Source organism: Dreissena polymorpha, chromosome 7 (genome assembly GCF_020536995.1).
Source record: "Dreissena polymorpha isolate Duluth1 chromosome 7, UMN_Dpol_1.0, whole genome shotgun sequence".
Classification (NCBI taxonomy): Eukaryota; Metazoa; Mollusca; class Bivalvia; order Myida; family Dreissenidae; genus Dreissena; species Dreissena polymorpha.
This window is the reverse complement of record NC_068361.1, coordinates 45,485,266-45,501,174: the sequence shown is the minus strand read 5'-3', so window position 1 is coordinate 45,501,174 and position 15,909 is coordinate 45,485,266. Positions and strand designations below refer to the sequence as shown.

Here is a 15,909-nt window from a genome sequence, read left to right as displayed (position 1 = left end):
ATTTAACTGTAGAAAATGTCGATTGGATTGTTTGCTCATTAAAAATAAATTCATTGAAATAACGGATATTTGGAAATGTAATTCTTCACAAAAATTGCCTTACAATACCAGGCAAGTCCACTTTTGCCAAATTGTTTGTGTATCATAAATTATACAAATAGTTCATACCAAATGCTCAATTCTTATATGGCCACAACATAGTTGGTATAAAATGATTGAAGAGCTTACTCATATTATCAGCCCATAAAAGCGTGGCAAGAAGATTGGCTCTTTTAGACATATATAGAAAAGACGTTTGTTGCCCCCCACCATACCACAAAACATGCATGCTTTTTATGATTACCTCCAAGTGTGTCCATTAAAGTTTGTACCCAAGTTTTTTGCAAGGGATACAACTTCTAATCAAGGTTCACATGTGTGTCAAGTTATTTTGAAATTTATGTTCATATGGTAAAGTTATCCCTTCAGAATCAATAACAATTTCCAATAGTTACAAAGTCTTTTTTATGACTTCAAAGTGTGACCTTCCCATTTGAGATGGCACGCCATCTGAGGTAACATTTGTGCATTTGTGTGTTACAAACTTATTACAAAATATGATCAATATACTATTAATTTGTGGCTAAGACAGGATTTTTTGGACTGACATCGAAGCAGCCGCACTCCCAGTTAGACAGAAGGACTAAGGCAGTAGTACAGTAGGACTAAGGCAGTAGTACAGTAGGATTAAGGCAGTAGTACAGTAGGATTAAGGCAGTAGTACGGTAGGATTAAGGCAGTAGTACAGTAGGATTAAGGCAGTAGTACAATAGGATTAAGGCAGTAGTACGGTAGGATTAAGGCAGTAGTACAGTAGGATTAAGGCAGTTCGGCAATAGTACAGCCATGTGCTGCAATTTTTTGGGGGTATTTTTTTCTTATATTGATTTATACCTTGTTTTAAAATTGGCACCAGTTAAATTTCATCCTCCGTGACCGTTTTATGGTACAGAAGTCTTAAAACTTAACTTCATTTTAAGATTTGCACCATCTTAAAGTTAACAACACATTACATTCTCATAATTATTTATTCAGGATGCAACATTCGATCCATGTTTTCATGAAAAAACACAGTTATCATAATCATGGTATGTAACAATTACAAATAGTAATTACATCTACGTAAGATTCGGTTGAGATATGACAACAAACGATTGGTTGAATTATCAGACTGGCATTGACAATGGTTTGATTTAAAAATGTAACTGGAAAGCAGTTACAAGATTCATCTACGTTCAACCGTCTTTATAGATACAAAGTTCAATATTGATCCCGTAATAACTATAAGTTTATAGAAACTTAAAAATAATGATTAGTTTTAGTGTCAGAAAATTTTGATACAAAAAATTATTCACAAAATACAGATGTTCAAAAATTAAGATACACACTAAAAATATTGCATTCATGATCAGATACGTGTATGTTAATGTGTATATTGTCATTTGATTCAGGTGATTGTAAAATACCACGCCCTATAGTATAAATAACTTTTATATATGTTTCACTATAAAATGTTGGGTAAAACCATTGTCTATTACAGGTATACATAGTCATTTACCCAATAAGGCAAATGTAATGGTCCAATTCCTTAAGAGGCTTGTCTGCCAGGTTTTATTACCTTAATCCGGTTGTATAAATGCATAATGGCAGTGTCGAAAGATAAGCTCACCAGGGCAGAACTCTGATAAAATAGCATTGTAAAATAAACTGTCAGAAAATGTTGAGTAATTAATTATGGACAAAAATCTGTATGTCCGAAAAAATTAGAGTCATGAAATATACATGTAATTATTTTGGTTAAAAAAGGGGTAGTCCAAAAATGTAGAATGTCCAAAAACTTAAGAGTTATTACGGTAATTGACCAGTTGCCAAATTATCGATCGCTTCGCCCACATAGTCACGTGGTCTAGTGATTAGAAAACTCCGACAAGCAGATCGCAATTATAGCGGATTACGTGAGGGAAATTCTATATTTGTAATGATGTATTATGCTCTTTTCTATCATATACATTATTAAAGCCGCACACTAAACTAAACTGCTCTGTAAAACGTTAATACAATCATAAAAACTTTAGAGAGAAATGGCGTAATCAAAATAAATGAGTTAACGGCAGACTGACTATCAGAAACGTTTCTTATACATAGTATATAGGGAGGTGATGAAAAATCCGTTTTAAAAATGAGCATTTATTTTATATTGATTTTGAACTTGTATTCAACCGTCAGACAGTGAACCCGGTGGCTATTCATATATAATTTTGAAAATATTTTTATTAAATGCAAATGACATATCCATATCATGATGGGTTTTTTTGTTTATTAAAAATGTTTAGATCTTTGTTTTATTGTGTTATTTTTAAAAAGACACCGATTTGTTTATTTAGATATAAATTAAATTTTGATTGTAACCATAATTTAATACAGGCCTAATTTCATGGTTTCATTAACAGATAGTCTAATATGCATTTTATTTCATTTATGTTAATGCGAACCTGTTACATTTCACTATCAAAAAATGAAATGTTGGTATTACGGTGCTGTTCACAAACATTCGAATTGAATACATTTAGCATATTATGCATTTGCTTATTTATAACAAGATGGCCTTATATGTTAATTGCAATTTTCACATTTCTCCCCGTATCAATATATGTTGTATTAGAAATGCTGTTGTTGTATTATAAGCCGTACATTTTACACTTGAAGTCACTTTAAGCTGGCTAAGCCGCATTGAAATCACCTTTTTGTTGTTTTTACTTTAGTTAAAACAATATTTAAGTTAACAATTTATAATGATTTCCCTTGTTTATGATCCACAGAAAATAAATATATAATTGGAAATCATTTAAGTAATTAAATAGTTTTCTTTTCTTGTGTACAGTACCTAACAATGCCTTAATGTTCCTTCATTCTGAGATCCACGCAACATACTGTTATTTATTAATCATCGACAATTACGCTGAGATTAATAAGCACGTGTGGCAATTATTATGTTGCCCAAATTGCTTAATAATATTGTGCATCAAACGGTATAACACGTTTTATAGAACACACACCTGGTGTGGTAAAACTATTTATTGTGTTTGTTTTCTCATTACTCGTTCATATGTTCAAGAAATAAAGATAAATTAATAACCTTTTATAAAGTATGTATAGCAGCTACAATTTTGAATAATGATCGAACAGTAATGATCATGCATTTGATATAAAATCTGTGTAAACTCTTAAAAATTACGTCCATTCCATATGTACAACACGCTTTGTTTGTCGGACAAAATGGCGGCCAGATAAGCGTTGCTGAGGGGTGTGTGAAAAGTCGATATCTGATTGGCTGATCGACAGAATGTGGGCGGAGTTGGCGACTGGTCAATTTCTAAATGAAACAATAATTAAAATCAAACATTCAAAAATATACAGAACAAGTCATGTTGCCTACTAATGTCAAATCATGAATATGTTTGAACAAGAAATATGTTTGTCAGAAACACTATGTCCCCTTTTGTGCCGCTTTGAAGCTATATATTTGACCTTTGACCTTGAAGGATGACCTTGACCTTTCACCACTCAAAATGTGCAGCTCCATGAGATACACATGCATGCCAAATATCAAGTTGGTGTCTATAATATTGCAAAAGTTATTGCAAATGTTAAAGTTGGGGCAAACAAACAAACAAACAAACAAACAAACAGACAGGGCAAAAACAATAAGTCCCCCACTAAAGTGGTGGGGGACACAAAAATTCAAACATGGCACTTATATATATACATATTTTCAGCCCAATAATATGCTCAGTCCAATAAATGTTTAAATGACATGTCCACCCCCCAAAACAACTTTTTAAATGTGGGAAAACATACCTCTGACTTCAAAAAGATTTATTTAATAATCATTGCAGATGGTAAAAGTACTCAAACAATTTTATGCATGTTTTCAACACTATCTTAACTAAATCAAGGGGACTAATTGTATACATAATCACTTTCAAACCAATAATGAACAACGACAAAGAAGTAAAGAAACAATATGCAAGATTGCTTGTAAAAAACACTACTTTTCACTTGCTAATTATATCTCAGCAAACATAAACCAAATAAACCAAAATTAAAGGTGGGAAGAGGTAATATAAGAGCCACATAAATACTAAAACTTAACGAATATTTTTTTTATAATATTTTTTAAAATAAAGATAACCCGTTAAAATTCAGTGTTCCTTATAGCAACAGACACAATTTCAATGCTAAATGTGGTCTGGTAACATAGATTTAATGAGATACAAAATGCTATTTTTTATTTTTGTGTCACAATATATTCCATGTTAATTTCCTGCAACGAAATTGGAACATTTACCATACCACATCTAGCGTTGAAATTTTGACTATTGCTAAAAGAAACACTTATTTTTTATGGGTTAATTTTATTTTATGAAATATGAAATTAATTGTTGATTTTGAGTACTTTTATGTGGCTTAAAGCATAGCCACTTGCACAATATTTGAAACAATAGTATTTTTTTTAGACGTCTTTTAGACATCTTCTTTTCTCCATAATGCTGTGTTTGATATAAAACAAAAAATAATGTCTTTGTCATAAATATTCAATATTTCTTTAATGTATGCTCCCATTCCACTGCTCACATCCATTACCCCTCTTCAGAGGAGTTATCGGTATAAACTGAACCTCATCTAAGCGGGAGGATTTTGTAACATATCGAAACCATGAGTTTCTGTTATTAGGGCTCCATTGGTCATTGTCCCCTAGGGTACTACTTACATGTAAGTATTCTTAAATGTACCCCGGGTACAGAAAATATACTCAAACGTACCCAGGAATTTAAACGCTAAATTAAGCGTTGAAGGCTTTAAAAACAATTAATCATGTTCATATTTATGTCAATATTTTATGAAGGGGCCTCTATATTATTGAAAGCATTACTCAAAAAGCATGTGTTGTTCAAAGAGAATTTTGTTTATTTATTCCATAGCGCGTTTTACGCCATCTGATTTGGGGCTGGAATAAAACTCGGGTACAGTCTAAATTGGCCGGGTACGTTTGAGTTTATTTTCTGTACCCGGGGTACATTTAAGTATACTTAAGAGTACCCGGGGTACATTAAAGTAGTAACCATGCTGACAATGACCAATCAAGCGTTATTAGGCCATATTCCATAGTCTCACAAAAACATTATATATTTACGCACAAAGCCATAGAATTATACCATTTTATACCATTTTACGAAAATGGCAACCTGTAGTTGTATCATTTACTAAAATAAAACCTAGAGTTTTATCATTTCGTGGACTTGTTAACAGATTTTCCATTCTTTGAAAAAGGTCATTTAATGTATTTACCACATAAAACTATAATATTTGGAGTAGTTCACCTCAGACCCTAATGAACTGAACTGTTTTCATCAGCTTTTGTGAGGATAAAAGAATATATTTTAAATGCCATGTTATTAATACACATATGCTCCAAATTTACAAGTGTTTTAAGTGTTACAAACGCTAACTATTTTACCAATTTAGCTCAATTGCATAGAAAGCCTAAGGCTTATTTGAAGCGCTCTCAAGTCCGTTTCCTGAGACTAGAACCAGTACTTGGTGTCTATGCGGGAGATCTTAAAAGAACGCTCCGATAGTGTGGATTGAACCTGTAACCTCCTGTTCGCTAGGCCGACACCATATCCACAATGCCACGGCACATTCTACTGATTTTGTTTCATGATTATCCACAGAAGAACAAATATTTCTTTATTTACAGTTTGCATGCCTGTTCTTTTAATCTTTGACAAGTTTGTAAAAAGAAAATTGTCATTTTGCTAACCTGTTAAGAAGTCCCTTTAACAAATATAGAATTCTAGGATTTTACTATTTAGCAAAATTGAACCCTGGGTTTAACGAAATAGAAACCTAAGGTTTTATCATTTTAAAATAACAGAAAGATATAGTTTTCCTTATGTAGGCAATGCTCTCAAAACGGACATATTTTCTTGGTTTTTTTTTGGGCCTAAAAAGAGTCCTCAGCAGTCATCCACAAGTGAAATAAGACACAGTTGAACTGCATCAAGAAAAGTATCTAATCCTGCATTGCTTAGGTTCACCCCGTCAATACTTAACAAATCAGGAAAAGCACATTCAATAGGTTTCAGTGTGAAACCGTTTTTCATTTTCAAACATCTTCTACGTCCAAAACGGTTTACGCAGTGCCGCTTCTTATTTAATGGACCTTCGCCAATCCAAGCTCTTCGAGGCAGAATGTCACTCCAAACAATTTTTGAATCTGGATAAGTTGAGCGAAGTCTTGCAGTTCCAGTCTTTATCAAGTTTCGAATTTTAATATTAGACTGTTTTTCAATATCGTTTCCACCGATGTGGACTACGATGCATATAGGCGTTGAAACAAATGTTACTAAATATTCTAGTCTTTCTAAGAAGTTAATCCAAGCAAAGTCAGTCATGCCACACCACTGCACTGTACTGTTCAAAGTTAGGCTAGGTATTGATCGTTGTCGAGCGCGCACTCCCGCCCAGTGTATTATAGAGTCGCCGAGAATCCAGATTTCTGAAGTAAAGGAAGCGATGTATTTTATATGGTGGTACAAAAAATGCTGTAGCCTTTTAAGACAAGTAGAAGCTAGAAGAGACTGTAGTGAAAAAAATGCTCCCAACGCCGCATGAAGTAATACGTAGCAAGTTGTTACAGTAAAAAATTGGAGACTAGGTCATGTACTGCGCCGCTTTGATTTATTTAACAAAAATAAATAATTTAGAAGGTCAGATAATTATGTCCATTTAAAGCTTATTACTTGCCTTGGATTTGTTTTTTAGACCCTGTGACCTAGTTTTTGACCCGTCATGACCCATATTCTAACTTGACATAGATATTGTCTAGATACAACTTCTGACCAAGTTTCATAAAGATCGTATTGTCTAGATACAACTTCTGACCAAGTTTCGTAAAGATCGGATGAAAACTATTTGAATTAGAGAGCGGACACGAAAAGTGTAACCGACTGACAGACTGACTGACAGACTGACGGACAGTGCGAAAACTATGTACCCCTTTTCTTCGAAAGGAGGCATAAAAATAATGAAATTCTACATTGAAAAAAGTGCCTACCTGTTGTAGTTTTAAGATCCCATATGCACAACTTAAAAAATAAGGAAAGTCCAGGCATGTTTGAATATTGTTTGTCAGAAAGTCTAAACAATCTTCTCTAGACTTGTGCCTGTATAATCCCCATTTACTTTTTATAGGGCAATATACAAACTAAAGTCAGAGAGCCATGGCCGTAGTCAGAGATTTTTACTTATCCCGGGTTTATTGCAAACAGATTATCTTCTTCTCTGCTTTGTGAATGAGTCCAGTACCCATTCACTCCAAAATTGCTTTAAAAAATCTAGCAAATTGGAATAATGAAAAGGAGATTTAAACAAGAGCACCGCCTTGCGGGTGCAGACCGCTCATCTATTTTCTTTTTAAAGGTGAAGGGACTCTCATTTTCAATCACAAAGGAGGGAGGGGTGGAGTGAAGAGCGGTGCATTGTGTGGGGGTGTGGACATTTATTACATTTTCTTCCAAAAATGCGAAAAAAAGGAAAAAAAAAATCGGGGGTGGGGGGGGGGGGGGGGGGGGGGTGGGGGGGGGATTCTTGGGTGCGATGGTTGGACGGTATTTCAAACATAAAATAATAAAAATAAATATTTGTGTTTTTTAACCGTTTCATAAAAAAAAATGGGGGGGGGGGGTGAGGTGGGGGGGTATAGTGTGAGGGTGTGGTGGTAATTTGTGAGATGATCTTAAAAAAAAAAAAAATAGGGGGGGGGGATTCGGGTGGGGGGAGGGGGGTGGGGGGGATTCTTGGGTGCGATGGTTGGACGGTATTTCAAACATAAAATAATCAAAATAAATAGTTTTTTTTTTTAACCGTTTAAAAAAAAAATTGGGGAGGGGGTTGGGTGGGGGGGGGGGGTATAGTGTGAGGGTGTGGTGGTCATTTGTGAGATGATCTTAAAAAAAAAAAAAGTTTGGGTGGAGTCTATTGTGGTATGTCAGGTAAGAGTACTTTTGTCAAAGTATCAATCAAATCTAATCATAAATAAAGAAGTTATGGCAATTTTAGAGAAGTTTAATAATTTGACCTTGAGAGTCAAGGTCATTCAAAGGTCAAGGTAAAATTCAACTTGCCAGGTACAGTAACCTCATGATAGCATGAAAGTATTTGAAGTTTGAAAGCAATAGCCTTGATACTTAAGAAGTAAAGTGGATCGAAACACAAAATTTAACCATATATTCAAAGTTACTAAGTCAAAAAAGGGCCATAATTCCGTAAAAATGACATCCAGAGTTATGCAACTTGTCCTTTTACTGTACCCTTATGATAGTTTGCGAGTGTTCCAAGTATGATAGCAATATCTATGATACTTTAGGGGTAAAGTGGACCAAAACACAAAACTTAACCAAACTTTCAATTTTCTAAGTATAAAGGGCCCATAATTCCGTCCAAATGCCAGTCAGAGTTACATAACTTTGCCTGCACAGTCCCCTTACGGTAGTTAGTAAGTGTTGCAAGTATGAAAGCAATAGCTTTGATACTTAAGGAATAAAATGGACCTTAACACAAAACTTAACCAAAATTTTCAATTTCTAAGTATAAAAAGGGCACATAATTCTGTCAAAATGCACGCCAGAGTTATCTAACTTTGCGTGCCCAGTCCCCTCATGATAGTAAATAAGTGTACCAAGTTTGAATGCAATAGCATTGATACTTTCTGAAAAAAGTGGACCTAAACGCAAAACTTAACCAAAATTTTCAATTTTCTAAGTATAAAAAGGGCACATAATTCAGTCAAAATGCACGCCAGAGTTATCTAACTTTGCCTGCCCAGTCCCCTCATGATAGTAAGTAAGTGTACCAAGTTTGAATGCAATAGCATTGATACTTTCTGAGAAAAGTGGACCTAAACGCAAAACTTAACCGGACGCCGACGCCGACGCAGACGCCGACGCCGACGCCGACGCCAAGGTGATGACAATAGCTCATAATTTTTTTTCAAAAAATAGATGAGCTAAAAATGAATAGTCAAAACAAGTATTCTTATAAAATAAATGCATTTCTTTCACTTTGGAAGATTTTAGTTGATAGCAATCTCCATTGAAGAGTTAACTCTTTGGCTAGGCAAAACTGTTTACCAATAAATTGGTTATTACAGCAAACACATTGTCAGGTCAATGTATAATCCTGAAGATATCTATCTAGATGTCCATTGCACAAATCACCCGTAAGTCATGATGGAGATATTACCGGTGCTGTGGGATCACAATTTTCATGGAGGTCAATTTTTGGCACCTTTCTTGCTCCCTTGCTTCAGCAAATTTGTAACCAAAGCAACCAAAATGGCGACCGGGTAAAGTGTTCAAAAATAAAAATTAAAAAGAACTTTTATTTAATGTTCTCCAGCTGCAATTTTATTATTCAATCCAGCGTGACTGGATATGTCCGGATCGATGCTATAGCATGCAAAATATGTGCTCAGTCCATGCTTTTCTTATCTTCAACCACTGCACTGGAAGAGCCAACATTGGTGTTGTTGGCTCAGCAGCATTTAATTCCAAAGTCAGAAAAAAATCGTTTGCAAAAGACTGAAATTCAACATTTATTTCAATTAAATTGTTCCCCATAAGAAGCAAAGTGTAAATGGCTTTTTCAACCAGAATAAAACCAGAACAGCTTGCCAGTAACTCGCAGCCTGTTCAGGTTTTATGCTGTTTGCACGCTCATCACTAGCAAAGGATTTAACAAGAGCACCGCATAACGGGTGCCACGCTCGGCTACAGGTGCAGTTTTGAATAAATGAAAGCTTGTCAGAAGTTGTTTTTTTTAAGGTCACAGTGACCTTGACCTTTGACCTAGTGACCCAAAAATGGGTGTGGCGTGTAGAACTCATCAAGGTGCATCTACATATGAAGTTCTAAAGTTGTAGGTGGAAGCAATTTAATTTTAGAGCCAATGTTCAAAACCTTAACAAAATGTTAAGGTTTTAGCACGACGCGGACTGCGCACGACACGACGAGCTGGCTATGACAATACCTCGGGTTTTCTCCAAAAACGCTGAGCTAAAAATGAAGTGTTAGAAACTTTAATTTAGTAAGAAAGGTATTTAATAAAATTTAACTTTTTAAGGGACTACAAATGCATAAATATACGTATCCAATTGGTAAAGGGTTAAACAATCTGCCATGTGAGTTCCCACAAGAAATATTTAACAACTTATACCATTCACGCCTTGCTGATTACAAGCAGAGAGCAAAATTATGTGGAACCTATCAAATGTGCATTTCTGATAGTGCCTGCTGGTCCCAAATAGAATATTTTTACTATGAACATCAACTAGCTTATTTTTGAAAATTTAACTCTTTTAAGTAGCAAACAACATCTTAAGAGATTATCCTGAAATCAGTAGTGTTTCCCAAGTTTTTGTTTATATGAAATTTTCTGTGATATTTATAAAATGTGTAATAAATTTATTTTCAGGAATTTTTGCCTGATTTCAACAGTATTTCAGACATATCACGGCAGTCAGTTTACTCACACTTTCCTGGGTTCGCTAGTGTGCAAGTTCTAAGTGACCTATGGAGACTAGGTCATGTACTGCGCCGCTTTGATTTATTAAACAAAAATAAATAATTTGGAAGGTCAGATAATTATGTCCATTTAAAGCTTATTACTTGCCTTGGATTTGTTTTTTCGATCCCGTGACCAAGTTTTTGATCCGTCATGACCCATATTCGAACTTGACATAGATATTGTCTAGATACAACTTCTGACCAAGTTTCAAAAAGATCGTATTGTCTAGATACAACTTCTGACCAAGTTTCGAAAAGATCGTATGAAAACTATTTGAATTTGAGAGCGGACACGAAAAGTGTAACAGACTGACAGACTGACTGACAGACTGACGGACAGTGTGAAAACTATATACCCCTTTTCTTCGAAAGGAGGCATAAAAATAATGAAATTCTACATTGAAAAAAGTGCCTACCTGTTGTAGTTTTAAGATCCCATATGCACAACTTAAAAAATAAGGAAAGTCCAGGCATGTTTGAATATTGTTTGTCAGAAAGTCTAAACAATCTTCTCTAGACTTGTGCCTGTATAATCCCCATTTACTTTTTATAGGGCAATATACAAACTAAAGTCAGAGAGCCATGGCCGTAGTCAGAGATTTTTACTTATCCCAGGTTTATTGCAAACAGATTATCTTCTTCTCTGCTTTGTGAACGAGTCCAGTACCCATTCACTCCAAAATTGCTTTAAAAAATCTAGCAAATTGGAATAATGAAAAGGAGATTTAAAAAATGAATAGTCAAAACAAGTATTCTTATAAAATAAATGCATTTCTTTCACTTTGGAAGATTTTAGTTGATAGCAATCTCCATTGAAGAGTTAAATCTTTGGCTAGGCAAAACCGTTCACCAATAAATTGGTTATTACAGCAAACACATTGTCAGGTCAATGTATAATCCTGAAGATATCTATCTAGATGTCCATTGCACAAATCACCCGTAAGTCATGATGGAGATATTACCGGTGCTGTGGGATCACAATTTTCATGGAGGTCAATTTTTGGCACCTTTCTTGCTCCCTTGCTTCAGCAAATTTGTAACCAAAGCAACCAAAATGGCGACCGGGTAAAGTGTTCAAAAATAAAAATTAAAAAGAACTTTTATTTAATGTTCTCCGGCTGCAATTTTATTATTCAATCCAGCGTGACTGGATATGTCCGGATCGATGTTATAGCATGCAAAATATGTGCACAGTCCATGCTTTTCTTATCTTCAACCACTGCACTGGAGCAGCCAACATTGGTATTGTTGGCTCAGCAGGAATTAATTCCAAAGTCAGAAAAAAATCGTTTGCAAAAGACTGAAATTCAACATTTATTTCAATTAACTTGTTCCCCCATAAGAAGCAAAGTGTAAATGGCTTTTGCAACCAGAATAAAACCAGAACAGCTTGCGAGTAACTCGCAGCCTGTTCAGGTTTTATGCTGTTTGCACGCTCATCACTAGCAAAGGATTTAACAAGAGCACCGCATAACGGGTGCCATGCTCGGCTACGGGTGCAGTTTTGAATAAATGAAAGCTTGTCAGAAGTTGTTTTTTTTTTAAGGTCACAGTGACTTTGACCTTTGACCTAGTGACCCAAAAATGGGTGTGGCGTGTAGAACTCATCAAGGTGCATCTACATATGAAGTTTCAAAGTTGTAGGTGGAAGCAATTTGATTTTAGAGCCAATGTTCAAAACATTAACAAAATGTTAAGGTTTTAGCACGACGCGGACGGCGCACGACACGACGAGCTGGCTATGACAATACCTCGGGTTTTCTCCGAAAACGCTGAGCTAAATGAAGTGTTAGAAACTTGAATTTGGTAAGAAAGGTATTTAATAAAATTTAACTTTTTAAGGGACTACAAATGCATAAATATACGTATCCAATTGGTAAAGGGTTAAACAATCTGCCATGTGAGTTCCCACAAGAAATATTTAACAACTTATACCATTCACGCCTTGCTGATTACAAGCAGAGAGCAAAATTATGTGGAACCTATCAAATGTGCATTTCTGATAGTGCCTGCTGGTCCCAAATAGAATATTTTTACTATGAACATCAACTAGCTTATTTTTGAAAATTAAACTCTTTTAAGTAGCAAACAACATCTTAAGAGATTATCCTGAAATCAGTAGTGTTTCCCAAGTTTTTGTTTATATGAAATTTTCTGTGATATTTATAAAATGTGTAATAAATTTATTTTCAGGAATTTTTGCCTGATTTCAGACATATCACGGCAGTCAGTTTACTCACACTTTTCTTGGTTCGCTAGTGTGCAAGTTCTAAGTGATCTATGACAATAACTGATGATTGCCCTGCTTAAATAAATGGTAGGGGGAGAATGGCTGAAGAAAAATTTCATCCCCACACAACATGTCAGCGATTTTTTTTTCCCAATTTGGAAAAGTACCGGTACCAGCACAATTGGGAAAAATTTGCGCGAAAACCCCTGAAATTCCCGTTGTGAGGTCTTCACTTTATGAAATTGGTTAATTTGATTTTTTGCTCACAAATACTTTATAATTTATAACTTAGTTTTGACAAGTTGTCAATATTATATTTACTAACGTTCAAGCCATAGAGCTGCCTAGGGAAACTTACTAAATCTTGTATTTATTTTTTTTTAAATATATAAAAAAGATTATATTTGTTTAAACCTTCAATTGGGAATTATTTTGGCAAGGGCATGATTTGAACAACCTTAGAAGAGACACAACCAACAATGTCTCACACCAAATATTGAACACCTAACCCTCGCGGCTCTATAAAAGATTTAAAAGTTTTTTACCATATAAGATTATATGATCTGAACAAACAAAGAAACATAAACCTTAAACACATAATTACTGTAATTTAAACCATGCAAACAATTGTTTTGTTGTGCATTAATGCCAAAAAATTGAGAAAAAGATAGCATGGGAGTGATATGAATGGTACCCGTCATTTAAATGAAAATGAACCACACAACAAATACCCTTTAGCACAGCGCAGTGTTTTTTTCCACAATTTTCGGAATGGGGTTGTGTCCCTTTGAATTGGAGGTGTTTTGACTAAAATTGGGAAATTGGTGTTGTTTCTGTTATGCTAAAAAAAGCTTCATATTGAGAATAGAAGTGTTTTTCAGTATTATTTTAAATAAGGTTGAACTGATTTGGCTGAATGTGAGATGAATAAAAATGTTGATAGCTATAATAATAAACAAGGGCTGTTTGTAAAACATGCATGCCCCCCATATGGACTGTCAGTTGTAGTGGTAGCCATTGTTTGAATACGTTTTTGCCACTGTGACCTTGACCTTTGACCTAGTGACCTGAAAATCTATAGGGGTCATCTGCCAGTCATTATCAATGTGAGTTATCATCTTGAAACCTTCTGGTGGACCGACGGACGGACGGACCGACCGACATGTGCATAACAATATACCCCCTCTTCTTCGAAGGGGGGCATACAAATTAAATAATAATATTTTTTTGGAAGCCTTCAATTGGGAATTTTTAGGAGCCATTTGTGAAAAACATACACTTTTTTTAATAGGGAATGGGTCCGAATACTGGACCCAATTTTTAACGAAACAAAAACACTGCAGCACATACCGTTTTAAGGTTTGGTCACAAACAAAAACACTGCAGCACATACCGTTTTTAGGTTTGGTCACATCTCCTCCAGAGACCCCTGCCAAAGGACTGTGGATTTTGAGCAGACTAGGATCGTCTGCTGGCCAAAAGACCTCGTCTGCCTCGACGCGTCTCAGGACGCTGCCCCTCCCGATCTTGGACTCGAGTTCCTCGGTGTGCCTTGTTATCAGAGCCTTCTGGGCCTCATCGTTCTTCTCAGAGGAGATCTCATTGTAGATGTGCAGATGGTTCTCTTTCTGTGAAAGAAAGACACAAATTATGGCTCACCCTTTCCCACTCAGATAAAAATTTTGACGCGTTTGTAGTCCCTTACAAAATCTACGCAAACAAAAGACCTTTCTTACTTCATTCGAGTTTTAGTCTTCATTGGCAACGCTATAGTACGGATGAGCAGCTAACAGCATAAAACCTGAACAGGCTGCGAGTATGTGGGTTAAGCAAATGAGATACAGAAACAAAATGGAGGTTTTTTTCATACAGGCTTTCCCAGATTTACCACAAAGAGATTAAACCATTGCACAGGTATTGTTCTGGTCATGAACTTAAATCTAGCCACTTTACCAGCTGCTTAACTACCATGTGACCTCTGGGGCAGAGCTAGGTTTGACCCCTGGAACATGATTTGAACTAACTTTGTAGAGTACCATATATGATGTTACACACCAAATATCAAACCCCTCACCATTGTTGTTTCATAGAAGATTTTTGCAGTTTTCATTTTAAAAATCTATTTTTAGCTTTTGTGACCTACATATGCAACCGATGGGAACTATTTGAACATTTTTGTAAGAGAGTAACCAAGATATTCCTGTCAATGAGAAGTTTCATTAAAATCTGCACAGCGGTTCAGAAGCAGAAGTCAATGGAAAACAAATTAACTTACAGACTGACGCACACACACATGGACTTACAAACTTCTTATCCAAACAGCTTTATGTTTCATGCTCTGGAAAAACAGGATTTAATGCATGTGTGTAAAGTGTAGTCCCATATTAGCCTGTGCAATTTGCACAGGCTCATCAGGCAAAAAACTTTCCGCTTTTATAAAAAAAATCTTAAAACAAAAAATCCAGTTTAGGCATACAGTTTTTTCAACAACACTTTGCGCATATGCATTAAGCTCAATTTTACCAGAACTAGGCCCAAATGTAAGTATGACCATGACCTAATTTTGCAATTTATATTTAAATATGCATCCTAAGTGAGTGCACTAACCCATTAGTTATCGCATCAGCCCAAACATTAACTAACCAGCATGATATCCCATCAGCCCAAACATTTGCTAATCAGCTTGATATCCCATCAGCCCAAACATTTACTAACCAGCATGATATCCCATCAGCCCAAACATTTGCTAACCAGCATGATATCCCATCAGTCCAAACATTTGCTAATCAGCTTGATATCCCATCAGCCCAAACATTTACTAACCAGCATTATATCCTATCAGGTCAAACTTTGTTTAACAGTGTGATATCCCATCAGCCCAAACATTTACTAACCAGCATTATATCTCATCAGCCCAAACATTTACTAACCAGCATTATATCCCATCAGCCCAAACATTTACTAACCAGCATTATATCCCATCAGCCCAAACATTTACTAACAAGGGCTGTT

General features: G+C 35.4%; 1 protein-coding gene across 4 annotated transcripts in view; it reads right to left on the bottom strand.

Moving 5' to 3' along the window:
* LOC127840063 (uncharacterized) overlaps window positions 1–15,909 on the bottom strand; it is a 110,817-nt gene that overhangs the window by 30,141 nt on the left and 64,767 nt on the right. For all 4 annotated transcript variants that reach the window (XR_008030380.1, XM_052368450.1, XM_052368452.1 and 1 more), the window contains exon 30: window positions 14,291–14,525. Coding sequence is in view for 3 of the 4 variants with exons in the window: in XM_052368450.1 (XP_052224410.1) it covers window positions 14,291–14,525 (235 nt within the window). In the remaining variant the exon portion in view is untranslated. The remainder of the gene's footprint in view (window positions 1–14,290; window positions 14,526–15,909) is intronic.